The sequence below is a fragment of the Rhipicephalus sanguineus genome, chromosome 11, assembly GCF_013339695.2.
Source record: "Rhipicephalus sanguineus isolate Rsan-2018 chromosome 11, BIME_Rsan_1.4, whole genome shotgun sequence".
Lineage (NCBI taxonomy): Eukaryota > Metazoa > Arthropoda > Arachnida > Ixodida > Ixodidae > Rhipicephalus > Rhipicephalus sanguineus.
This window is the reverse complement of record NC_051186.1, coordinates 73454979-73481609: the sequence shown is the minus strand read 5'-3', so window position 1 is coordinate 73481609 and position 26631 is coordinate 73454979. Positions and strand designations below refer to the sequence as shown.

The 26631-nt window shown below is 47.4% G+C and overlaps 3 protein-coding genes across 5 annotated transcripts in view; 2 read left to right on the top strand and 1 right to left on the bottom strand.

Moving 5' to 3' along the window:
- On the top strand, nt 1-5736 carry LOC119373824 (uncharacterized). 2 transcript variants are annotated; one of them, XM_037643885.2, is made up of 6 exons: nt 1-216; nt 931-998; nt 3072-3185; nt 3872-3916; nt 5129-5179; nt 5586-5736. In XM_037643885.2, exons 1-6 carry the CDS (start codon nt 135-137, stop codon nt 5619-5621), a joined length of 396 nt encoding a protein of 131 aa, XP_037499813.1. In that variant the 5' UTR covers nt 1-134; the 3' UTR covers nt 5622-5736. The 2 variants fall into 2 exon arrangements, with proteins under 2 accessions (XP_037499813.1, XP_049267243.1); XM_049411286.1 differs by lacking the exons at nt 5129-5179; nt 5586-5736 and adding an exon at nt 4324-4467.
- Nucleotides 5737-8349: 2613 nt separating this feature from the next.
- On the top strand, nt 8350-14591 carry LOC119374561 (uncharacterized). 2 transcript variants are annotated; one of them, XM_037644716.2, is made up of 4 exons: nt 8350-8805; nt 10746-10835; nt 11163-11249; nt 13053-14591. In XM_037644716.2, exons 1-4 carry the CDS (start codon nt 8382-8384, stop codon nt 13301-13303), a joined length of 852 nt encoding a protein of 283 aa, XP_037500644.1. In that variant the 5' UTR covers nt 8350-8381; the 3' UTR covers nt 13304-14591. The 2 variants fall into 2 exon arrangements, with proteins under 2 accessions (XP_037500644.1, XP_037500645.1); XM_037644717.2 differs by lacking the exon at nt 11163-11249.
- A 370-nt stretch (nt 14592-14961) lies between these two features.
- LOC119374562 (uncharacterized) overlaps nt 14962-26631 on the bottom strand; it is a 110825-nt gene continuing 99155 nt past the window's right edge. The window contains exon 5 of the mRNA XM_037644718.2: nt 14962-15094. Coding sequence (XP_037500646.1) covers nt 15060-15094 — 35 coding nt within the window. The 3' untranslated portion in view covers nt 14962-15059. The remainder of the gene's footprint in view (nt 15095-26631) is intronic.

Genomic DNA, 26631 nt, shown 5'->3' with positions numbered 1-26631 from the left:
GAACACTCACCATCCGCCACCCTCTGTAAACGGTCCTACAGAGCGCAGAGACTACAGAGCTCCTACACATACCACAATTGCTGTGGACGTCTTCTTCCAGCAGCACCTCTAAGCTTCCTTCGTTTGCAGCAGTAATGAAGCTCTTACTGTCCCAGGCAATTCTGAGCGCCGCCACCATCGTGGTCACTGCGCAAATACCACTGTGCCCTTATCATGGTGAGCTTGCGGGCTGAAGTTTCAATTTATTAACTTAGTATGATGTGTTTGCCCCTCGTTTGTATTCGCCGTGAAAGTCCGCAAATGTAATTTGATCTTTCGCCAAGTCCTTTGATTCTTCTGAACTATTTTGGTGCAATTCCCAAACATCTTTTTTTATAGAAATTTGACAATCAATTTTTTGCATTTTGAAGCTAAGCAACAAGGTATGTTTATAGTTATTACTTATTATTAATAGTTTATTGTTTGTAATAAATATCAAACTTGAATTCGCTTACATAGAGCGTTACTTGAGCAACATCTAAAGGTGCTCTGGCTGCAGACTTTATCCTCTGTGCAAAGCACAGCAAAAGTAAAACAGCAAACTTCATCACCACATCGTCAGCTGAAGAGATCTACCGTACCTAGAGAAAGATTTCGGACCTATAGAACGATTACTTTGCTGAAGTGAACTGGCCCATGCCTGCTTTCACGGTGCTTCTTGTTGTGTGTGTCGTGATTGCAAACACAAGTTGCCATGATAGCGTATTTTGTAGGTGCGTTCGGCAGATTTTCGAAGCGTGCAAAAGCCGTCAGGCTACGTTTTACCCAAGAGTAGGGAATCATTCGCAGATCGATTTCTCGTGTAAGTGGGATGAAACTCGCCAGCTGATTAGGAACATGAAGAGAAATTGTGGCGGCTGATCAACTGATGCGTCCACCGTCGCTTGCTAGCACACCTTTCAGATGAACTTCAGAACTGTCATGGCCCGGAGCTCAGCAGCAACGAAGCGTTCAACACGGTATGGATTTCATGATTTACGCGACTTACTTGAAAGACCATCGCCAATTTTTTTAGCGAGAATGTGTGGTATATCCACTAGCTGGCGGTGGTGGGGAAGGGACGGAGGGCTTTTTATTAACAGGCAGTTGACTTCGACGTCCTTTCTCATCATATAATACCAATATATATGGTGAACACCATCTGTATTTCGACGAGTACTGCGAGAGGAGCACCTGTGATGTCAACACGATTTACACGAAAAAAAGCAGCAATAATTTATCATTGTAGCCCATAGTAGTGGTTCATCGGCTATGTCGCACTCTAAGTTCAACATTGCTTGTACGACTGTGTACAAGCATGTAGATGGCAGCTGAATAAAAAAAGACGGACTCATGTACCTTGTTTTCTGCGCTCACTAAACTAAAATCTTGTGGCCAAAAATTAGTATTAAAATCACCCGCAGCTAACCTCTGCATTTCAAACATTCAGTGCCATTCAGCAGAAACATTGTATTCCTCGCATTATCCGTACGCACAGAACTTAACAAGAATAAGCAGGCATTAATTGCCTTTTTCCTAACCCTGCCAACTTACCTTACATGTGTGATCAATGTATAGTACTAGTACACTGTACTATATGTAACTCATTGATTGACTGATAATGGACTGTTGTACTAGAAGGCCCCGCCAGGGTGGTCTAATGGTTATGGCGCTCGACTGCTGACCCGAAGATCGCGGGATCGAATCCAGGCCGCGGCGGCTGCGTTTTCGATGGAGGCGAAAATGTGTGAGGCCTGTGTACTTAGATTTAGGGGCAGGTTAAAGAACCCCAGGGTGGTCGAAATTTCCGGAGCCCTCCACTACGGCGTCTCTCATAATCATATCGTGGTTTTGGGACGTTAAACCCCAGATATTATTATATTATTATGTTCTACTAGAAGTTTTCCACTGAGGCCAGATGCCGCAAAACTACTGCTGCAGCCGTGCCCCACATATAGAGTTGCGCCTAATATTCTGTCATAGGGGACCTCTAGGGCGGGTTATAAAATCAGCAGTTGTACTTACTCTAAATATATGTCTTTGGAAATAAACGTGGCGAAGTAAATATAGCGTCGCATAAAGAGCTCGTTTCAGTCATAGCTCAGCGCAAAGATCGAAATAGAAAGTTCAAGAATACAAACATAGACAACCGTTTGAGAAACACTGCTCGGTGAGGTGGCCTGATTTGGAACAAGTCCCAACTTTTAAGTGCACTATGGTGAGTCTTCGGTTGTAGCATGCGTTATTACTGTATTCATTATTACTGTGACATATCTCACCGGTAGAGTTCTTTTGATTATACGCCATAATAAATCCGACACTCTTCGTGTACAGCGCAAGCCATGTAAAACCTAGGTTGACGGTGAATTAGCATGGAGGTTCTGAAATTTATTATTTTGGTAAATCAATGAAATTAAGACCTACGTTGTTACAGAGTTTTGGCTCTTTACTACTCATCCAGGTTTCTGAGCACTAGTACTGATTTTTTATGCTCATCGATTTCAAACTTCCGTTTACCTATATTGCTAGCTCTTGCGAAACTTTGAATACTTGAAACCTTGGCGGGCACACTTTTTTAGAATAAGTAACCGCGCAGCTCGCAAATGCACTGATAAATTGAAGTGGAGTGTATTACCTGCTCACTTGAAACGTCCTACCACTTTGAGCAATGCTCAAATACCCCGTAATACATACGTTGCCATTTATTAGGCCAAAATTTGATAGTGCCACGCCATCCTTTAATAGTTTTCATAATCGAATAAATTCGAAATAAGTTCTATGACAAAGCAAAAAGGATCGATTCTCATTAGTAGAATTATATTAGAAGACAGTGTAGTTATTCCTGCTAAACTTCGCAGTAATATGCGCAGATTGTCTATAACTGCAGATTTCACTTTCCCGCTAGTGGTTTGAATAATATTAACAGGAGCTTTGATTGCCTCGTCTTGAGAAGCTTCATGTCAAACTGCCAGAGGAGTTTACCATCGCATGATAAATTCTCTGGAGTTTCTTGGAGTGTTCTCTTTTAAACGGAGCAGTTTTATTTTTTACAGCTTTCGGAGTTCAGCAAGAGGTACGAAGAATATTGCGCGCAGAAGATAGCACCCCAAATGTCCGTCTCCGAACTACACGTTCACAGATGTGCGGACAAGCAGTTTAACAGCATGGTGAGCACAAAAGAAAACTCATGAATATTACATCATAGGCTCAATTCATGTGCAAGCTGCGATTTTTTTTAAAAAAACCTTAGCACAGCTTGCACTAAGTCGCAAGCCTGGGTCACAGCAGAGTTAGTGGGCACCGTGGCTGGTCCTGGCTTGGCTAGGCTTTTCTAAGTTTTGCTACTTGTTGCTGGGTCAATCGATACGTGCATCCACACACGGCCGCACGAAATGTTCACGCGATAAACCAAATTTTGGCCGCTAGCTTACAGAATGGTTTTGATTGGGTGTCGATAAGCCATCATGTACCAGCACCGATTCAGCACAATTCCAGTAGCTTAATCAGATCAGTTAGGCGAATTAGCTTAATTACCCAACGGACAATCAACTAGGTCAATAATTACTCGAAAACTGATCTGATTCGCTGATTAATTATTCATATTGGCCAATTAACCTCTGTTATAAAAACGGAATAGTTAGCAGTAATTAGCTTTGCCTTAATCAGCGATGATTGGTCTTAATTAGGCTTGGCTATAGTTACCTTGGCTTATCTAGGATAATCTAATCTTAACTTTCTTGACGTGGCGAAGGCAAGCTGCTGGGCATGATGATCATAGTTTTTTTTTTCTCCGGAACATGGACAAATATCGAATATACAGCGTTACTGTAATATAAAATTATTTCTGTTGCAGTTTTACAGGTGCTGGGCGGACATGCTAAGTGCAGACTATTCTTTGGTAAGCCGTTTCAATTCAAGCATTTTATTTAAAAATTAGACAGTGTGCTGCGGAGTATGCAGAAACAAACCTTTGTGCTTGTTTAGAATGAATCCGGTTACATGATTTCACTGCATGAATATTTATATTGCTTACCTGACCCGTGTACACGGAGGCTGCGTCAGTTTTTAAGGCGTTGGAAAATATTCTGGTGTGAAACCATTTTCTAATAGATGCCACATCCAGACGTCGCAGATGAATACAAAGTGACGCGGACAGCAGCGAGAATTGCAGGAGGTTGTGCCGAATAAACTACCGGAGGCAGTTTCGTAGAATCGTGCATTTTGAATGAAATGTTCTATTCGGGACAGTGCACAATGGTAAAGTGCCGTTTAACGCCTTGAAAAGTGACAGTCTTCCCTTGTTAGGTTAATTATCAAGCTACCGAAAAAAGCGTTAACGGAGCAACATTCTAAGCAAGTTGGTAATTCATGGCCTGAGTATGCCTGCACAACAAAGACACTGACGAAATAGATTACAAACCCAGGTTGGTCTTCTTTTCTTTCATCCGTTTCTTCCCTGTTGTTTCACTCAAACGCAAGCGTTTACGGCCCAAGCGCATCACCAACCACACAACCCATATAGCACACTTTTCATTTTCTATTTTTAAAGTGAGAGCCTTACTTCCTTCGTTATGCGAACCAGCTGTCACCAGGAAGCCGTGGGGCATCAACAGCGCTCAAATTACGTCATATTCATTTTTTTTAAAAAATGACTACACTAATGATTTGAACATTACTAGCGCTTCGTAGCTGAGCTCGCTAAGAACAACGGGAGCTTTGCAGCAGGTAATAGTCATGAGTTAATAATCACGTGATTGCGTTTTGCCTTGCGCCGCAGCCACTGCAGCTCGCTGTGCTCTCTCCTCAGCCGCTTGCGCTGCCTTTCGCGTTGTCGGGGGAAACTGATGCACAAATAGGTGACCTCTATTTTTGTTCCATTCGTGCTGCATAAACATCTTATCCCAGGTGGTTTCGTGGGCTTTGCTCTAAGGGATAATACATTTTTTGCTCCTTTTTGAACCACCGTCTCATGGCTTTCAGAGAGCACCGTTGAAGAGATAATGCACTCATATATTGTAATGCAAAAATTATGAATAAGATAAAGAGACGCACATTACAGCAGGTATGTTCGCTAGAACACAAATGACTTGCTCCTCTCTTCATTTCGCAGAATTCGGCGGGAGTCGACAGCACTGACTTGGCAATATTTAAGAAGTCACTGGTGAGTTTAACCACTTTGAGTTATGGCGCATTTGCGCCTCGGCGACATCATTTAGTCTGAACGTAGTATACCATTTGCCAAGAACGTAATGCAAATGTTGCATTATGCCTGCATTGCTTCGTGAGACCACCATACAATGCATACATATATTCGCTAACTTTCTGCATTGTTAATTTGGTTGTGTTGTATTTTTCTTATGTGTTATTATTAGTCACTTGCATTTTGACCCTGTTCCTTGTGATTTCATTGTAAACGTCCTTACTCACTGCGTTCGGTGCTCTACGCTATTTTTGAATAAGTAATAAATACTTAAATTTTACATTACATTGTGCACTAGTACTTATTCTTGTAGGTGGTCCGTAGTTCAAGTTGCCTTATAAACTTTCATGTTCCTATTTTTTTCCAGGATTGCCAATTTCACGTCCTCGAAATAGAAGCCTAATCAGCGCATTCCCTTGCACACATGAAAGTCCTAAAATGGAGTCACATCTAGATCGAAATTACATTGATGTTTTTATTGTTTGTGGAATACTTCAATAAATGTTCTGTTGTACAATGTGTTATCAAGTTGGCAAAAGTAAAGCCGTAGCTCAAAGTTTCATAATATTACTATAGATCTTAGGCGTCACACGGAAGTATGCCGCTCTGATATATAAGAGTACGTTACATTGTGAAATGGACGTCGAAACACAATTACGCCAGAAAGACGCGACATCAATTTCATATCGTACCAAAATTCTAACGTTGAAATAAAACGCTTTAGGTTGTGTCGTCTCTCTGCTACGCAGGCAAATATTCTTTTAATATAAAGCTAGTATTTCTCACTGACCCCACCAATAGAGCTGGAGAAAAAAGGTCAATACCAAACAACCTACTTTGATAATTTGTGCCCTTGTCTTTTTCCTTACTGTATTGTCCCCCTGTATAGCCCGCGAGCTAATATGAAGCAGTACCACCTCGCACAGCTGCCGTCCGGCTCTTTTCCATGAAGAAAACACTGAAGTGTTGTACGTGTGTCCTTCAGGCAACGCAGGAACGCAGTCTTTTGTTTGTTCTTTTCTGGACGTATGACGTTCCCGTAATCACCTTTGACGTTGGCTTGAAAGACCGTGCGAAATTCCTTCTGAAGCCTTTTTCGTACGATGCCAATTTTTAGACACTGTGATAAGCGTCCGTATTAAGTGCAAACACTTTGTTGTGTAAACAAAAAAAAAAACACAATCACACGTTGATCACAGGAAGCATGAAAATCAAAAGAAATTAGAGCGAAAATATGATGGTCATTATTCCAAGGAAGGTTGACCCATTTCTTGGACAGTCGGCTTGCTTCACGGTCTCTTTAACAGCAAAATTTCTAAGGGAAAGCGAAACATTTTTAGGAAACAAAACCTTCACGCATGTTTGATCACTGCACGCATTTCATTCCGTCGTGCTTGGTGCCATGTAGTATTAAAACTGTCTCATTAATAGGCAAAGAAGCGCGAAAAGCTGCGATGGCAGAGAACGAGTTCTCGTAGAAGACATTATCACTTCCAAATGCGCCACAAAAATGGCAACATTCGTTTATAAAATTATTGAAAATGGAAGTGGCCGTAGTAAGCATTTTGCCAATTATGGTGAGTTAACACGGCATCTGAGGCGCCCGATAAATCCTTTAGAAGAGATATAAGGAACAGATGATTTTTTTTATTTAGTCACAGTCCATATGATGCCCCTTTGCTCACCGAGCGAGTAATGCGATAATTTAGGACGCAGTTCTGCTTAGGGTAAGCGTGTCGATAGTATTACGAATAGTTCATTGAATCATGAGCGGGGCCGTATGGTTGGAGCCAGACAAAGAAGAAAGTGCTTTTTTGCGTGAGAAGGGAATAAAAATGCTGATATTGGAACGAGGGGCAGAAAACAGAAATAAGAAATTAAGCTAATCTGTTCCCCTCCATCATTCATTATTACCTGATGCATTATGAAGTGAGCTCAAATGATTCCTGAGTAGATTTCTCTCTACAACCCTTGGCGATTGTGATGCGTCCCAGACATTGTCTACAGGTGGCGATAACAAGTGACGATTCTTGTTTATAGTTTTTGATACTCATTCATTAAACAGACAGCGGACAATATTTTATTTCTAGCAGAGTCAGTTTACGGTTGTTGCAAATAACAAAAAAAATGTCTTTAGAAGCTATTGTCTGAATTCTACATCATGTTGCCTGAAGTGTGACATGATAAAGAAAACATTAAGAAAAGAAAGATAATCTCCGAACATTAAACGCGAGACGACCAAGAACCCTACGAAGAACCTCGAGCCTTACGACAAACCTGCGGCTGCCCAGAACCTAAGAGTACCTTTGCAAGTGGTACAGTCATCGAGACACAACTCCCAACGACACGGAGGGCATAAATCCTGCGGTGTTCTAGCAACTGAACTACTGTTGCATATTATCCTCGTGTTCACTCTCGTAGACATCAGTGGGCACACTTACGTATATATGCAATCATTCGCTGCACGTGCTAGTCAACGTTGTAGTCACTAGCGGATCTTGGCTGTGTCTAGAATAGTGGCAAGGAAAGCAAATACAGCATCGCTACGGCCCTTCTCTAGCACGTTCACTTCTTCGGTTGCACACAGACCAATGAGTCAGACGCCATTGATCATCCACCAAGAAAGAAAAATATATAAAACCGCAACCACTACATCAACCCTGCCAAGCGAGCTTCATTGTACTCGAATTATCTCTGGCCGCCTCAAGTTACGTTCTCAGCAAGAACGTGCCTACGTAGCACCGCAGGCAGCATTCGCAGGTAAAATAGGAAAACATAAGCTACGTACAGCTTACAAATAATTCGATTCAGTAGTGTGGACGTTCGAAACCGAGATGCCAACAACGAAGTCAAGCTCATCCTTATATTCGATATCCCCGGGCATCTGCGTGGCAAATTATGCGTTTAAGGTGCACTTAGGTCATGTTTCAGACGTGATCTTTTCGACATTTCTTTAATTTCAGTTGACGATGAATATGCTATAAAACATGGAGTGGTCAAGGTTTATGCCTCCTGCATATTTTTACTGCGGTACTCATATTGCGCAGCTGCTCACGCGGCGTTCGCTACGCTGTACGGAACTCTGCCATAAAGGGGCATCCGCGAAAGTGGCGAAATCGCCTCCGGTCGGAAAACAGACGAGCGCTTCCCTTCGGGCTTTCAGATGGAGACTGCTCAGAATTCAGGGAACGTTTCGTCAAATAGCCGTTTTATGCCATTGCTTCTGGCAAGCTGTCCGCGCAAGCTGCGGCAGTATTTGGTAGAGTGCTGCCAACTAGCGTTCGAAACTACCGTCCGTGGCCTCCGAGGCTTCGTCGTAGTAGGCGAATGCGTTGAAGGTGCGTCGCATCAGGTGAAGGGGACGACGGTTAGCCATCCTCTCTACAACGTCTTCTGCTTCGTCAGGATTCTAAATCAGGCCAGTCGTGCTGTTGTCCTTGGAGGCACGATAGTCAATCACTTGCAGCTGGACTTGCCGTGGACACTTTGCCAAGTGGCGAGTAAAAGCCGTGTGACCAACTGGAATCAAACCCTCATAATCAGCTGCAAGGGTTATTCTTTAGAAGAGGCGTCGGCAGCCACGCATGGTAAGTGCGCACGACGAATTTTTTTTTTTTTTTTGTAGTCCGTTTACTGAGAGTTTTGTTTATCGCTGACTTAAGATAGCGTATTCAAGATTGCTTAGCCTTAGCACTGTCAAACTCGCTCCGCAAAAAAAATGTTGCCTTTTTTTTGTCATGATTCGCAATACAACATGCAGTTCAATCCAAGTAAGGTTGTTTATGAAGCGGAAAAAAAGCAAAGGGTGTAGGATTAGACAGGGTTTGCGAGCTTCAATAGCCTTTAGGCTCATCTTCGCGCTAGCACCACTCAACACGTATCTCCCTGTGCAAAACAATTATTAAGAGTTCTAAGTAGAAACTCTTATCTGAAACTCCAGTGTGAACTCACTTATTAACAAAATCTCATATTAGGCGCTTAAAGTTTCCAGTCAGCTATGTCATTACAGTCTTCGCGGCAAATTGGGTCAATCTTTAAAGCAAACTACGTGTTCTTAATAGAATACAAAAAGCTTAGATTTGTTTTTAGTTTAGTTTACCTAATCGGGGTATTTTCAATCGGGCCATAGGCAGTGTTATCAATGATTAATTAGCTAACTCTTTAAGTATTGCATTAAAGGCGATATATTCACTCGGCATTTGTAGAGCCCAAGAATTAGTGCCAAGATAATATATCTCTCTCTGATGTTTAGCCCCTTAGGTTTTAATTTTTTTTCTTAGAGGTCGCACGAGATTTCAAAAACAACCGTAGGACTATACACTTGTCCGAAGCAACATTAACGGCCTCAAACGAGCTTTCAACGAGCGATGACTGCTGGACGCAAAGAGAAGGCATGAGCATACCGCAAACAAAAATGAGAAATGGTGGCCACACCCTTCGTTTTCTATACACCGTCACCTGTACATAAAACCCTGTCGCTCTCTTCATTGTCTGTCAGCAGTAAGAACACCGACAGATCTTCAGTAATGGAAATGCATTATTTATGTCTTATCTTCATCGCCAATTCGGCCCGCTTCTTCAATAGGCAAGCTATCTCGTCAAATCTTAACGGGAGGTTCGTTGTATCCGACCGACATCCGTAGGCCAAGGCCTATTCATATCATCGGTCTACAGGCAACGTCGAGCATTCATTCTTAACATGGTAGAGGGCACTATAGTCGGTTACATCCTAAGGATAAATACAAGCTCCACCCACCGCCATAACAATCCCACTCAGAGAAAATTTGCATAGACGTTCAATCCAATCACATTTGCTCGTTTGTGTGGCACCAAGAGCTTTTCGACCACTTCAGGTAGATGGTGTTCCCATACAGAAAGCTATATTTTAGGTAGTAGCGATGAACCTTCAGTTTTTCATATGGTTTGCATTTGCATTAGGACAGAAATGTACCTACGGCTCGAAAGCAAACCACCTTGCACGACACTCTTACATAGGTGATTGACAAGCGCACCGCGCTCCTGTGGGCGGAGCTTGTGTTTATTCTCAGGCTGTAACCGACTATAAATGCCGCAGCGTGCAAGCGTCCCACCCACGCTGATACATTTTTTGTTGCAAACCTGCTGCACTAACGCCCAAGAAGCGGTACTCTACTGGCGCCTATGTAGTTTCTGCACAATATAAAACACTGTCATTTAAAGATTTCTTTACAATCAAGTGTGTTGAAGCTCTCGTAGCTAATACAATGTCACTAACATAACAAGTGTAGGGCAAGCTACAAACTTAGGCATTAAAACTTTACATTCGCTCGTTCCTATTAAGGTCCTGTTCGGGCTATTCAGTACACTGAAAATACCATTTCAGTGCTTGTGAATGCCTTGAGGCTTCTTATTTTTTTCAGCGAGGGGTGGGGGAGGAGGGGGGAGGCAGGCAACTTTTATGCATGTTTGTTTAATAGCGCCAGCACATGGTACTTGTGGAATATCACAGTATTCACGTTGTACTTTTGATTTTCTCTCCTACCGACAGCACGTGTAACTTCGAACATGGCAGCGAGGTTCGCAACCTATTTTGTGTTGTTGCTTCTTGTCGTCAAGTGCACGCTGGCTGCTCCACCAAGTAAGTGATGCATGTTTTTTTTTTTTTTACTTCAACCAAAAATTTCATCAGCTGATCGCCTTTACTATTTCCAAATCTAACGACCGATGGTTCTGTTAACGTGAATGCATATACGCAGAAAACTGACTAATACGAAGTTGAATTGCTTTAAAAACGTTGTATCCTATATATATGAGAGCCTGTCGGAGATCAGTAAGAATAGAACCATCCATTATTGACGTTTTATGCTTGCAACTCGAACCGCGTTGCATGCAAGAACTTTACTTATCTTATGAGTACGTTCAAGTTAGATTTCTTTATATGTTGATCAGGTGTTCTTTTTAACAGTGGACAGTTCTGTACATAGCCACTCCTCAAAGCGCATGCCACCACAAAGCGCCATTCCTGTGCGACATCTGTCACCTTCACCTGACAGTACGTGTTTTTTTGCAAACATTTTGTTGCGCGGAGGCGAAATTATCGCAACATTTTTTATACGCGAGAAGGTAAAAATACTTTGCGATACCATTGTCCCACGCATTCACGCCAGTATGGCTTCACTACCACTCTGGCCAAATGAAATCCTTTACCTTTCCAACATGTGGCGAAAATCTGTTTACGACGACAACTCACTTCCTGCGTGTTTCTTCTTATTGCTCTCTAGTGGATATAGACGTCAAAGCGCCATAAAACATGGTTGTTAGACAGCGCCGTGTTTGTCTTTTCTAGCTTCCGCCTCGCTGATCTTTTTAAGAGCGAAGCTGTTCTAGCTCAGCGCAAAATGTGTGGTCGTGCCCGAACACTATCACCATTATGAACGGGTATGTGCCATAGAATATGGGCAAATCGCACTATTGACCGCTACGGCGTGGCCAGTAATAACCCTGATGGGTGAGAGAACCAAAGAGAGAAAGAAAAAAAATACACAAATAAACAGAGAGACAGGAAGAAAGATATAAAGTAAGAGCAAGAGAAACATTCTTGCCGAAAAGAAGTTCTTCACGAGGCGGCATTCGAAACCGCGTACCCTCGACCCCGAGGTGAGCGTCCTAACCGCAGAGCATAACATAGCTTTAGTATAGTGCAGCAAGGGGGTAGGAAAGGGAAGTGAGCGTGAGGAGGAGGGAAAGGAGGAGGGGAGAGAGCCAATCGCAGCACAAACAGATTGAGAAATAGAAACTTTAAGAATGTGCTTGATTGGGCTGGTTGGAGCTGCTTTGTAAACGAACAATGAAAACAGTGCTAAACACGGGAAGAGAAGAGGACACATACACGGCGCTGAGGACACATACACATACTTTCAGCGCCGTGTATGTGTCCTCTTCTCGTGCCGTGTTTAGCGCTGTTTTCATTCTTCGTTTAGAAATAGAAAGAAATGCGGAAAGCAGAAAAGAGAGGGAAGAATAACGAAAGAGAGAGAAATAAAAAAAGACAGAAAGAAAGAGCAAGCAAGCGTCGCGTCGTCTATCGACCAGATACCGCGCCACCTGGCGAAGCCGCTAATGCGCAGTAGCTAAGCCACGACCACCGACGGAGACGTCGCGTGCAATTTGTATAGTGCATGTCCTCCGCTCTATAGTGAATAGCCTGGCCGCGCCCGATCATGTCCAGAGAGTCATGGGGCGTTCTAAGGAAGTGCGTATTCATGAGGAGGAAGCCGCGAATCTCGAAGTTAGGCGTGTCGGTCGACGGGGAGTACGAGCGGCGACGGGTCCGTGCTTCGCTGTGCAAAGCTTTGCGCGACTTACTGCAAACTGCCTGCGTTTGTTTTCTTAAATTTTGGTAATTACCATTTAACCACATTCGACATCGTAATGGGCATCTCAATATCAAAATTTACAGGGTCCTTCATGTATTCACCTAAGACGACGCGAAGACGAAGGCCATTCGGTGTGCCTATCTGGTCATCATCATCATCATCATCATCATCAAATTACCATCTTTATCGTCGTCACGTTCGATGATGATGATCCTAGGCTCTCATCATCATCACCATGATTACTGGTACCATGCGTGTTGACGATGACAACTACGCTGGCGATCACTTTTCCTTCTTATCAGGCATATGAGGTTTTCGCCTTAGTCAAATAACTCGACGCACACAGCGTGCCACTGGAAAGGATAAATCTGGCTCGTTTTTGCGATCAACGCTCGGGCGATAATTCAATGTACTGTGTCCCCACAATACACACTCACGTGTGTGCCGTAACAACCCAACGCTATCTACTCCTTATGCAGAGCAATGCAGCCCCGGCGAACACGACGACTACGACGAGGAGAAAGAAGTGACCACCTGTAAGGGATTCAGCCAAGAAAGCGACTGCCAGATGGTCGTCGAAGCGGATGGCTGCCGGCGTTGTCATTGTCCACGTGCCTGCCCATCCATTTACTGTGGCCTACGTTGCCGGCGCGTGTTGAGATCCGGGGCCTGCCCCTACTGCGACTGCCGGCGAGGCAAACAGGTCTACGTACTCGGAAAGAAGCCCTAGTGCTACTATTCTCACATGGCGCTAGCTGTCGGTTTTCACATGTCACGCTTATTCTGCGTGCGTTGCACTTAGGAAATTAGCAGACTTCGCCCGCTGATCCTGTCACTGTTGCAATTGCTTGGATATTTTTCTTTACGCAAAACAAATAGCATTTCTTCATTGTCTTTATCAATGGCTGAGTGTCGTCTACTATGGCAGCTTCAAGGTGAAAAAGCTTTTTGTACTTTATATATGTGCATTGTTATGCGTGCGAAAACATAACACGCAGGTTATAAGCAGACAAACATCATTATTATTCGAAACTGAGAAAGATTTCGTCGACGAAAATAGCGCTGGATGAACAGGGACACGACAAGAAGACACACAACATAGACAATAATGCCTGTGTGGAAAGAAGTTAAAGTTTCAATTGTGCTAAAAAAGATTTCGTCAAAACGAGGCGAATAAAGACATCAAAACGGTCTTCATGCACGCTCGAAAAACTGCATGGAGAAGTAATGACGTTCACCTTGACTTGCGGGTTTGCATTGGCACTTGTCACACTGATATGAGTCAACGAAATCTTCGTGAAGATTAGGTTGTTCTTACTCTGAGTGCTTACCAGGTACATTCTTCAATGTGCCCCTGACACGTGACATCAAGGGGATAGTACCTTTGTTTTCTTAGCGTAGCGATATCGCTACGCTGTATTGTTACTCGCTACTGGTTATTCGCATGGTTATATCGCCACTTAGCGTAGCGATATAACCATGCGTGTACATGTTAAGCAATAATATGTAAATAAAGAGCAAAACAAATCGTGTCAAAAGCAAATAACAGGCGTTCCTTCTCCACAGCTCACGAAAGTGACATTTGCCAGGTGCGGTTCCGGCAGCTGACTATTTCAATAGTGCCATGTCGGTTGAAGCAGTGTTCTGCAGTGAAGTTTCGTTTCAGCAGCTTTTTATTTTCTTAATTTACCATGCTTATGTAGAAAGTTCTCAAATGCGTAGACAAATAAAACGAGATTACAAACCATGACTGTAAGCTTGTTTTTGCGAAGTTTCAGCAGAAAGTGGTAACGTTATAGGGCGACCAAAGGGAGGATATATTACAAATGGAGTGCTATAAACGGTAGTTTTCTAAAAACCGACTCTCTCTCTCTCTTTTTTTTTGTACAGGTGCACTTACCCTGTTTAAGAGAACAAATTAAAAAAGAATATGCGCGCAGCAAGCACCGGCACAATCATTTACTGCGTTTTATGTGAAGCTGCCCCTCAAATGAAAACATTCTATATATCCTTAGCTATAAGAATTTCAAGCAAACTATACCATTGCAAGCAGGCCACACATACGCACACACGCATGGTCACACACACACACACACACTGCTGAGAAGCAAACATATTCCTGCATAGAAATTAAGCCCTGAGAGTAAATTAGAGCATGGGTAAACTCACAGTGTTTAAATATTTCCACACGTAGAACAAGGACGACCGCACGCGTTATCAAACCACGTCTATTGCTGAGCAATAGCGTTTTAATTGTGTGAGTATTCCGAGCACGGGTTTAGTAGTACATAATTTACGTATAAGCCTTAAATTACGCGATTTCCCCAAAGAAACCTGGTGAAAATTTTGTTTAAAGTGGTCAGTCCTCGCATTGGCGCCAATGAAACGTATGATCCAACATTCATAGCAAGTGAAAGTCTCCCGCAGTTTGTTTTCTGTGCACATGTTTGTCTTCAGGGCCGCAGAGACGGCGTCTTGAGTACGCCCTAGCCCCCGTTGCGAGGGCCTTGCTTCATGTAACCTGCGAAAAAAAAAAGATAAAACACGAGCAGTTAAATAAAAGCATCAGATATAGCGCGTCGTTGAAGTATGTTTTGTTTTTATTTTGCAATAACGGACTGCCCGAAATGTGTCAAGGGCTGAAGCGTTTATTGATTAGGCGAACTGCCTTTTTAGTTTTCTGGGAAACTTTAGGGGCAGCATGGTGTTTGGCACCGCGGTACAAAACCGAGATTTCACGAACTAAAAGCGGCATATTCAATGCTTGATACAATGGTTCTATTGTACCACTTGATGTATTAACAAAAAAAGCTATGTGCATGTCTGTATACACTTTTTGAACTATACAGCCTGTCTCCAAAGACACGTGAAAGTACTGCTGTAGTTTCTGCTCTTCAGCCACAAGTTCCCGCACGATGCGGCCAAATCCCCGAGGAGTATACTGAAGCCTACTGAAGTTGTGGTTAAAATGATAGCTTTTGTAGGGAATATCGGCCAAGTTGGACGTGGAGACGATCCCGCGCAATCAGCAGTTACAGACACGCACACCGTGACTGATATTGTATAACTACTAGACTGGACCACCAGATATACGTGCTTCAGTTTTGCATAGTAGAGAACACTAACCTGTGCGTATGTTTACATAGATGAGTTTTAAACTTGTTGCATCAAATTTTAAGGAAAAAATGGTGAACAGCAGATTTGGAATGTTTTAACGTTATAGATACAAGAGATCAAAAGGAGGAAGATGGTTCCATTTACAGCCGTGCAATGAATGTAAAGTCTCCTAAACAACTTAATTTGTACGGATGTTGGCTGGTACCTCTACTTTAAAGTATGCAGCCTGTCATATACGAAGTTATAGGCAAGGAGCAAAGTCGGCTCTTTCAAGCATATTAAGAGCTGTATTATGAGATATACAGGACGGAAAGACACGCGGATTGAAAGGCCAGGTAGTTTTGCACACAAACATTTGGAAGGAATCGAACCTCTTGGGTTGTTCTGAGTCCTTTCAAAGGTATTAACAAGGAGAAGTTCTAGGTATATATCGAAGGGCTCTGACATGAATTGGATGAATGGATTGATGCTATGAGCGTCCCCTTTATAATGGGGCGGTGACAGTGTGCCAACAGGCTCGACCAAAAAAAGAAACTTTTTCACTGTCTTTTAGTGCAATAAAACATAGTAAAAATGCATAAATTCACAGCCCAGTTCTCTGCCCCTTTACGGCAGAATGTTCTTAATTTTCCCAGTATTTATTGTTATCCTTTGTCGGTAGTTTTCTGCCACCAATACTCTAACCGTCTCTTATTTATTTCGCTCGCGGGCGCGTTCAGCTTTCCATTGTTGTCCCTTAAACCCAAGGCTTCATGTAGGCCTGTGCCTAAACGTGCAGGGGTGGTACAGGCCATAGAGTTTCCTACAATACTTACTAGAGGGAACTCTGGCGCTAGTGTCTATGGGAGCTGCAATGCATCGCGCTTCAGCCAGCATGGGAATCATGGGTAGTACACGGATTTGTCTAAACTTCGTTCTTTTGGCTAAGTTTGGCTCCGCGTCGCCTGCATCCGTTTTGTCGCAAAACGAAGTTCAGCAAAAATCAGCACTTTCACTTCACCACTTTAACTTCTTTAGGCTCATCGATTCAAATCTGGTCACGAAGTTCGCAACGATCCATTCTTTTATCCGAAAGAAAACCAAAACATAGCAATAAACAAAGCCACAAGTGCGTTCGAAGCCCACAAGCACGAAGACTAGGCAAATCCGTGTACTACCCATCATTCCCATGGTGGCTGAACGATCGCAGCGCCAGAGTTCCCTCTAGGTCATTTTAGGAAACTCTATGGGTACAGGCCGCAACGCCCGTACAGGCCGCAACGCCCGGCTGAGGAGCAGCAGCTCGCTGCTATCGGGGCGCTTTCATCGCAATCACGCCTTGGCGCACGCTGGCGTCGAGCGTGTGCGTGAAGGGGGAGGGGCACCCCTCTCCATTTCTTGCTCTGTTTGATAAGAAAGCGACGTATAAACTTGGTGCGTCCTGTTCCCTCACTGTCCGCTCGTCGATGTTTTACTACTGTGCAGCGTGTAGCGAGGCGGCAGTCTTCCGGAAAACTGACGCATCATGATTGCGGCCACATTTAGCTAGGCACCATATACATTACCGTGGTTTTCGGCTTCCTGGAAAACAATATCGTGCGTTTAACTTTCCATTGGCACTGCGGTGGTTCTATCAGCCGTATTCGCAGGCCATTTCGCTGCATAGGAGCTTGGTCGAGCCCGAAAGGTATTCAGAAGAGCTTGTGTTGGGGCTAGTTGGAACATCTTAGTGGAATAAGCAGCGCTGCACAGTAGTAAAGAGAGAGAGAGGGATACACCACCCCCTCCCCTTCCATGCACACGCTGGACGCCAGCGTGCGCCAATGCGTGATTGCGATGGCAGCGCCCCGATAGTAGCGAGCCGCTGCTCCGCGGCCGGGCGTTGCGGCCTGGGAACTTTTGACCACCCCTGTACATCTGAGTCAATCAGAACGTGCTCTGTCGTTACCTTAGCTTCCAAACGGCATATGCATTGTTCCCCTTTACTGAATCTCTATTTATAACTACGCGTTCTAAGGCAACCCGACCTTGCTTTAAACAGTAAAGCGCTTCCCCTTGAATTATCATAAAATGCCCCCCCGTCCGTGTTTCGTTTTTGCCCTCTCGGTAGTTACTCAGGGAAGGTTCTTTTTTTTTTTTAGCATGACATACGGCGCCGCCTATGAGCATCGCCGGAAACCAGGCTTGAGCGTCTTTCTAAGTAGCCGAGAGATGGCGGGCGCTCGTAGAAAAGGTAAGGAGAAAGAGAGCTGGAGGAGGAGGATTCCAAACGAGAAAAGTGTAGAAGGACCGAAAGCGAGGAGCGCGAAAGGTGTGAGTAGGGAGCCTATCGTCCACTGCGCATTCATGATACAACAGCCGCGAACGCCTCGGGGATGGCGGCGGTTGTTGTGTCGTCGTTTCGTTCCACGGAAACGACGACACAGGCGCTGCAAGCAATACACTGCACATATCTGCAAGCGATACACTGCAGTAATAAATCTATTTGGGCAACTTGGTACAACCTTTCAGGAAGTCTCCTGTCGTCCATTCTGACTTTCTTCGACCACTTTCAGTAAAATGGGCACCAACTTGTCCAACTACAGCTATTTGAACGCCGTTCAAGCATACGCAAACGTCTGGACACGTTCAAGGAGCAATTAGCTATTCATAAAGCTCCCGCTGTTTCAGTGAACTGCTGCTCGCCTTGTATGTCCGGCCTGTGCGGACCAGGACAGGTCCTTTTTCCGGCACGGTAACTTTTCTGCTTCGGCCGTCAAGGGACAACCGTGCGAAAAAAAGGGAGGCCTCTTTTATACTCGCGTTAAGGAGCGCTGTCACGCGCGTTTCGTCCCACGGGGGCAAAGTCATAGCGCGTTGGGACGAACTGTTTTTTTATAGAGGACTGCGCGAGTGGGCTTGTAATGGAAGTCGGAGGTTGCACCCGTCACTGGTCTGGGAGCCGAGGAGGGTGCGTGTGCACCTGGAAGTGACCGATTAGGGGTCACGCGCTCCGTTGCGCATGAGCTATCTAGCTTCCGGGCGCAATTTCGGAAAGTTGTTTGGCCAGGTGGCGCCGGCTCATCAGCGTCGCTTTCTTCTTGCGAAAGCTTGCCTCCGGCGCTGGTCCTCATGCCATTCGCGACTGCACGTTCTCTCTATCGCTTCGCGTACGATGCTTACAGCGAGCCACGAGGTGCTGACGTGCGACGTGTTGCCAGAGGAATGTTCCTCCGGTTTAAATCTCTCAGGTCATCCGACTCTCTTTCTCTCTTTATCACTCTCTCTCATTTTATAGTTTTGCGTTTGGAAGCCGCTTTTCAAAGTGATTGCCTGTTGATGAAACCACTTTGGGGTGAATGAACAGGATGTGAGTTTTCTCGATGCATCACGACCTTAAAGGGACGCTACAGAGATGAACGATTTTGCTCGCATAACTAATTACTCTTTCCCAACGCGAAAATCGCCACGCGTGCCGCAAGTACACGCTTGCTAAGCGAGGAAACGAGCAAAAATGGGCGGTGACTCCAGTTTGAAATTCCAACATCAACCATAATCACAATGACTTCATAGAATTTGACGGCGTCTACCAGGGCCTACGGGGTGTCTAATCGGCAAAAATAAAGTGCATTGTCCTCTGAGGGAGCGGGATATCTAACACACCGTGTTTCCGAAAATTTAGTTGAGCCAATGTTGTGAAAATATACTTTAATTAGAACTACCAGACAAGAAAGCCAGAGAATGTATGTCATTCCTATGTTATATATAGGCCTACCCCATAAGGTCGACGGGAATGTGACCGCTGCTGTACTTCAGTAGTAGAACATCGGGCGCGTTATTCAAAGGTCGTAGGTTCGGTCCCTGCAGGCGGCAAGTTTTCTGCTCGTCCACTTTACTTTCTCCACATTTACGTCGTAATTACTACTATAAAGGCGTTTATTGACGGCACTAGTCGACGAAGCACAACGGCGACAGTCAAGACAGAGCGCGGACTCTGAGCGCGAGGAGCGTGCTGTCTAAGAGCCGAAGGGGACGACCCACTAGAGAGCGCCCGAGAGGGCGACCCATTACATAGACTTCCAACGCTTCGCTACAATACCCCGGGTACGAAAAAGGGAGCCGCCTGGCGACCTAACTGCTTGTCACTATGAGCGGGTCATGATAGGGCTTCAGGCGCTCCACGTTGACAATGTCGCGCCCTCGACGGCGCATGTCCGAAGATGGTTCAATGGGCTCGATCAGGTAGTTGACCGGGGATGTGCGTTCGACGACACGGTAGGGGCCGTCGTACTTGGGCAGCAGTTTGGAAGAGAGGCCAGGTGCAGTGGTAGGGACTGAGAGCCATACGAGTGCTCCAGGGCGGAACGTGGGCGCAGAAGTGGTGGTGTCACCGCGAATGCTCTTTTGCCGCTCTTGGTCAGTGCGTGGTAAACGTCTTGGCAAGCTCCCGACACTCCTCAGCAAGTCTGGCTGTGGCAGAAATAGGCGCACAGTCAGACGGATTTGGCTTGTATGGAAGGATTGTGTCGATTCTGTGCGACGGGTGTCTGCCGTACAATAAGAAAAAGGGGGAGAAACCAGTAGTGCTCTGAGGGGCGGTATTATAGGCGTACGTGACGAAAGGCAGAATGGCATCCCAATTGGTGTGATCGGCGGCGACGTACATCGAGAGCATGTCCCCGAGCGTGCGGTTAAAGCGTTCGGTGAGGCCATTCGTCTGCGGGTGGTAAGCAGTAGTTTTCCGGTGAACAACGTTGCACTCTTTCAGGATGGCTTCGACGACTTCCGACAAGAAGACACGACCTCGATCGCTGAGCAGCTCCTGGGGTGGACCGTGGCGCCGCATGAATCGGTGCAGCAGGAAGGAAGCAACATCGCGCGCTGTAGCCGCTGGGAGGGCGGCAGTTTCGGCGTATCGCGTAAGGTGGTCAACAGCGACGATGGCCCAGCGGTTACCAGCCGACGTTAGAGGAAGTGGTCCATACAAGTCTATGCCAACGCGCCCGAACGGACGGTCAGGGCAAGGCAGAGGTTGCAGAACTGCCGGCGACAGGTGCATTGATGTTTTGCGGCGCTGACAATCGATGCAGGAGCGAACGAACTTCTGCACGTAGCGGTACATCCCTCGCCAAAAGTACCGTTGGCGAATGCGGTGGTAGGTTTTCGATACCCCAGAGTGTGCGCACTGCGGATCAGAGTGGAACGATTCGCATATGTCAGAACGCAGACTGCGGGGTATTACGAGTAGCCACTGGCGGCCGTCGCCGTAATTGCGTCGGTGGAGGAGGTCGTCGCGAACGGCGAAATGGTGGGCTTGACGACGCAACGCGCGAGTGGATGGTGTTGCCGATGGATCAGTCAGCAAGTCTATCAATGAGGCGATCCAGTGATCCTTGCGCTGTTCAGTAGCGATGGTGTGAATGTCGATAGAAGAAACGGCATTGTGAGACACTGAGCTATGGGTAATGTCGTCAGGCAAGGGGGAGCGCGAGAGTGCGTCGGCGTCAGCATGCTGGCGTCCATTGCGGTACAGCACGCGGATATCGTAGTCCTGTAAGCGAAGTGCCCAGCGGGCGAGGCGACCTGAGGGATCCTTCAGTGATGACAACCAGCATAGTGCATGATGGTCGGTGATCACATCAAATGGGCGACCATACAAATAAGGTCGGAATTTCGTAAGGGCCCAGATGATCGCCAGGCATTCCTTTTCGGTGACGGTGTAATTCGCCTCGGCTTTAGTAAGCGTACGGCTTGCATACGCCACGACATATTCAGGGAACCCTGGTTTGCGCTGCGCAAGGACAGCGCCAAGGCCAACACCACTAGCGTCTGTGTGTACCTCTGTAGGAGCCGTAGGGTCGTAGTGGCGTAGTATGGGAGGCGACGTCAACAAACGGCGGAGCTTTTCGAAAGCGTCGTCGCACTCGGACGACCATGAATGGAGGGGCCCGTTACTTCCGAGGAGCTTCGTCAGAGGCGATATGATAGTCGCGAAATTTCGAATGAAGCGCCGAAAGTAGGAACACAGTCCTACGAAACTGCGCAGTTCTCTGACGGACGTAGGTTTCGGGAACTCGGTCACGGCGCGAAGTTTGCCTGGATCGGGGAGAATTCCGTCCTTGGACACGACGTAGCCGAGGATTGTCAGCTGCCGTGCTGCAAATCGGCACTTCTTTAGGTTCAGTTGCAGACCGGCGTCGCTCAAACGCGTCAAAATATGCCGTAGGCGTTGAAGATGGGTGGAAAAGTCCGGAGCAAAAACGACGACCGTCGTCGAGGTAGCACAAGCACGTGTGCCATTTCAGGTTGCGCAGAACGGTATCCATCATGCGCTCAAAGGTGGCGGGCGCATTACACAGCCCAAACGGCATGACGTTGAATTCGTACAGGCCGTCGGGCGTGACAAAGGCGGTCTTCGGTCGAGCGTCGTCAGCCATAGGTACTTGCCAGTAGCCTGAGCGCAAATCGAGAGATGAAAAGAATTCGGCGCCTTGCAGGCTGTCAATCGCATCGTCTATTCGCGGCAGTGGATACACGTCCTTACGAGTGATCTTGTTGAGTCGTCTGTAGTCGACACAGAAACGCACAGAACCGTCCTTCTTCGCAACAAGAACGACAGGAGACGCCCAGGGGCTGTTGGAGGGTCGAATAACATCGCGTCGAAGCATGTCGTCGACTTGCTCGGTGATTACACGGCGTTCTGTGGGAGATACGCGATATGGACGTTGCCGCAGTGGCAGGTGGGCGCCAGTATCGATGCCGTGCGTAACGGCCGACGTGCGACCGAGAGGCGTTTGAGCGACATCGAAAGAAGAGCGAAATTCTTCCAACAGGTCCAGAAGCTGGGAACGCTGGACCTGCGTAAGGCTTGTCAGCTATGGTGGAACCAAACACGTCAGCGGGTGATGAACCAGACATCGAAACAGCACTGAGCGTACTGGAACTGCGGCCGTGCGTGTCATCAGGTTCGTCCATAACTTGTGCGTCTTCGAGGGGTTCCACGCTGCCGAGACATTCCCCTCGCACCAACGTAACACTGTACGGGGAGGGGTTGATTACAAAAATAGAGGTGCTTCCCTGAGTGATTTGAACGGTCGCGAAAGGCACCAGCAAGCCTTTCCTCGTGCAAATACGGTCATATGGCGAGAGGAGTGCAACGGTGTCGGATAGACTGGCGCAGTAGACGGACACCGCCGTGGACGAGTTTGCAGGCAATTTGATGTCGTCTTTAACGAGTACCTTGCTCGCAGCCGATGGACTGTCTTCCGGCGTCGAATTACAGAATGGTGACAGCTCTATTTCGGCTGGTGCGCAATGAATGACGGCGTCGTGGCGGGAGAGAAAATCCCATCCGAGGATGACGTCGTGAGAGCAGGCAGGAATTATGATCAGTTCGACTGGCGTACATAGCGTCCTTAATCATGACGCGGGCTGTGCACACCGCTGTAGGGTGAATACGTTGGGCGCTGGCTGTACGGAGGGAGAGCCCGGAAAGTGGCGTCGTCACTTTGCGCAGTATTCGGCTAAGCTTTGCGTCCATAACGGATACAGCGGCTCCAGTGTCGATAAGGGCAGATGCACGAACACCGTCTACAAACACGTCTATCACGTTCGATGGGCTTCGCTGAGGCTTTCAGCAGTTCGATCGCGTCGCAGCCCTTGCCTCGTGGACTGCGACGACTAGTTTTCCTGGTCGCGTGGGACCAGATGTGGCCGCATCGGGACAGTGAGCGGCGTCGTGGTGACGGTGAACAGGCGGGTAGAGGGCGCTGGGCGAGACGGCGGTGACATAGGCTGCGGTGAATCGTAATACGGGCGGCTCGACTGGCTTGGCATGGTTGAGCGACTGGAGGCGACTGCACGCGATTGCAATAGCGGGCGACGTGACCGGCGCAACCGCACGCAAAGCAGATGGGGCGGTTGTCGGAAGTGCGCCATCGGTTCGCCGGGGTGGGTCCCATCCATGGCCCAAGACGCGGTGGACGGGGCGGCGGCTGATAGGACTGCATGGTGGGCTGCAGTCGTGGCCTAGGAATGACGTCGGCGTACGCAGCCGGCACACTCGCCTGGAAGGCCTGTGGTCTGGTGACGACTTCGGCGTAAGGATGTGGGGCAGACACAGGGATCGCTGGGGGTGGCCTGGCCACAACTTGCGCGTAACTGAGTGGCGCAAGCGCCGGAGGTGGCTGGTGGTATTCCGGCATGACCTCCGCGATTTCCTGTTGAATAGCGCGGCGTAAGGGAGGCAGCAGTGTGGTGGACGGCTGTTCAACATGCTGCGACTGAGGCAAGGTCAGTAGAGAAAACTGGCGGGCAATTTCCTCGCGCACAAATGACTTGACCTCGGCGAGCAAGCCCGAGTGATCAGAAATGGCCGACAAGCCAGCGAGGTCGGCGTCGCGGGATGGAGGTCGACGGGTCAGCAACCGCTGCCGGCGCAGCTCCTCGTAGCTTTGCAGAGCGTGATCACCTCTGTCACGGTACGAGGGTTCTTCGGCGAGCAGCATGGTGAAGGCATCGTCGTCGATGCCTTTCATAACGTGTCGGATCTTGTCAGACTCAGACATGGTTACGTCGGCCTTCTTGCACAAGTCGAGGACGTCTTCGATGTAGCTGGTAAACGACTCACCGGTCTGCTGAGCTCGTTCACGTAAACGCTGTTCGGCTTGCAGTTTACGTACGGCAGGTCGGCCAAACACGTCGATGATGGCGGTCTTGAAATCAGGACCACGTGAGGAAATCGGTTGCGTGGTTGTTGTACCACAGGCTGGCCACACCCGCGAGGTAGAAAACCAGGTTGCTCAGCTTTCCTGCCTCGTCCCATTTGTTGGGTACGCTCACGCGCTCGTATATCGCGAGCCAGTCCTCCACGTCAGTGCCATCCGCGCCGGTGAATATAGGAGGGTCGCGGATGCGGGGGGAACCGGAGCATGGTGTCGGTACAGGGGGAAGCGTTTGCTGGGCGGCGTCTTGAGGCATGGTAGAGGGCACGGTACGGGATCGAAGCGCCAGGGGCATCGAACGGACCGAAGCTTGTTGGACGGCGCAGCACTCTCCACCAAATTATAAAGGCGTTTATTGACGGCACTAGTCGACGAAGCACAACGGCGACAGTCAAGACAGAGCGCGGGCTCTGAGCGCGAGGAGCGGAGAGCCGAAGGGGACGACCCACTAGAAAGCGCTCGAGAGGGCGACCCATTACAGACTAACAACGCTTCGCTACAAATGCAATACTGAACCGAAACCGAAACACAACATGAGCTTGTGCAGAGGGCACGGAGGAAGACAAGTTTCAGCGCAGTCGCATTTTCAGCGAACCTTAAGAAACCAGGGTTGTAACATTGTAGGGCGAGTAGGGCCAGAAGGACCGTCACGACGAAAACCTGCCTCCTCAGTCGTATTCGCCTGTAACCTTGGTGTGGCTTCGCATTCCCTCCTCCTCTCCTGGCCTTTCCACAAAGCTACTGCCTAAGTACGAAGGCCCCTACCGCATCCTACGTCAAGCATCCCCAGTTAACTATATGATTGAGCCTGTTCAATCATCTACGGACCGCCGTCGTCGCGGCCGCGAGACTGTTCACGTCGATCGACTGAAGCCGCATTATGACCCACCAGTTGTACCTGTTCCTTAGGTCGCCAGGAGGCCAGGATGGCTCCTTTTCCGCGGGGGAGTGATTTGTAACATGGTAGGGCGCAGACAAGAACGCCTGCGAAAGAAGACGACGAAGACGGTTGTTGCTGGCGCTCGCGCTTGCTCGGCTTGGACCGCTGATCGCTTCAGCTGTGGCAATCTTTTAATAAACGCGTTACTGTCTCAACGTTAAACGCATACCATCAAGGTCTTTAAAATTGCGTATCTATGTATTTTCTGTTAAAGGAACACACCGCCTAATACTTACCTAGTGATGTTGCGCCTCAGATTTGCGTAATGTTTGCTTTTTGATCAACAATGTACACAAGTATGAACCTATTCAGCCGTTCACGATGGCTGGCCCTTGGGTAAGTGGTTCAACTTTGGCCGAGTGGCTGAATCGAGGGACGTGCCGACAAACAGAAAGACAGACAGAAGGACAGACAGAAAGACAGACCAAAATTTCTGCGTTTAAGTTCCCCAAGAAAGACTATCGTCTTTAAAAATGTCGGTGAAAGGACCGCGCGTTTCGACGGTTCAGAGGGACATGCTGATACAGTTCCTGGAGCAGCACCCGTACCTCAGGAGATCTTGCACGGAGGTCTCCCCGCGCATGACTGCTGCTCGAAAGAAGCAGCTGTGGCAAGAAATCGCCACGCTGCTTAATCAGCAGGGGCCCGCCGTTAAATCGCCACAACTATGGCGTAACCACTGGGCCAATATGGTGTATGGCGCGCGGAAGGAGCTCGCGAGATCGACAAGCGAGAGAAAGTGAGCTCTGTAATAATCTTCGCCTTCATTGTCGTTTCACGTTGTGGTTGTGTTTTTTTATTTTGCAGTGCCACGGGTGGCGGCAGGGTTGGCGGCGTTGACGGCCACGTCTTGTACAGCGTCACGGCGGAATGCGCTTTACGCCGAAGCACGACAGATGACGCTTTCGGCCTGTTGCCATCTTTTACATGCTCTTCTATGGACGCGACGCATAAAAATCGTGATAGCGCCTCGTACATCGTAAAATTTCTAGGATTTCTGTCTGTAACATAAGTCAGTAGATATGACAGATATTTTAGCTGCAGTTACTAATCGATACTCCCAGAATTATAAGCCGTACAGCGCTTGAAATTAACTGCTAGTAGTGGCCCCTGAGCAGACGACGTCTGCCGCCACATGCACGCGCCCTTTGCTCCTCGCTCGCATGTTGTGCGCGCGCATGCGTGGCCTTGGGAGGAAAAAGTTCCTTCGCGATTTGCTGGTTTCTTAAGTGCTCTCAGTGGCTTCCGCGCGTTGCGCCGGCGGCGCCGACTCCTCGATGTTTGCGCGCGCTTTTCACGCCGCGACAAAGGAGAGTGCTT

Bases quoted from the DNA above. Each gene is read 5' to 3' on its own strand.
- LOC119373824 (XM_037643885.2), top strand. From the start codon at position 135: ATGAAGCTCTTACTGTCCCAGGCAATTCTGAGCGCCGCCACCATCGTG. The intron at 3,186-3,871 runs GTGAGCACAAAA...TTTCTGTTGCAG, and splicing joins ACAAGCAGTTTAACAGCATG to TTTTACAGGTGCTGGGCGGA. The intron at 3,917-5,128 runs GTAAGCCGTTTC...TTCATTTCGCAG, and splicing joins TAAGTGCAGACTATTCTTTG to AATTCGGCGGGAGTCGACAG.
- LOC119374561 (XM_037644716.2), top strand. From the start codon at position 8,382: ATGGAGACTGCTCAGAATTCAGGGAACGTTTCGTCAAATAGCCGTTTT. The intron at 10,836-11,162 runs GTAAGTGATGCA...TCTTTTTAACAG, and splicing joins CACGCTGGCTGCTCCACCAA to TGGACAGTTCTGTACATAGC. The intron at 11,250-13,052 runs GTACGTGTTTTT...CTCCTTATGCAG, and splicing joins TCTGTCACCTTCACCTGACA to AGCAATGCAGCCCCGGCGAA.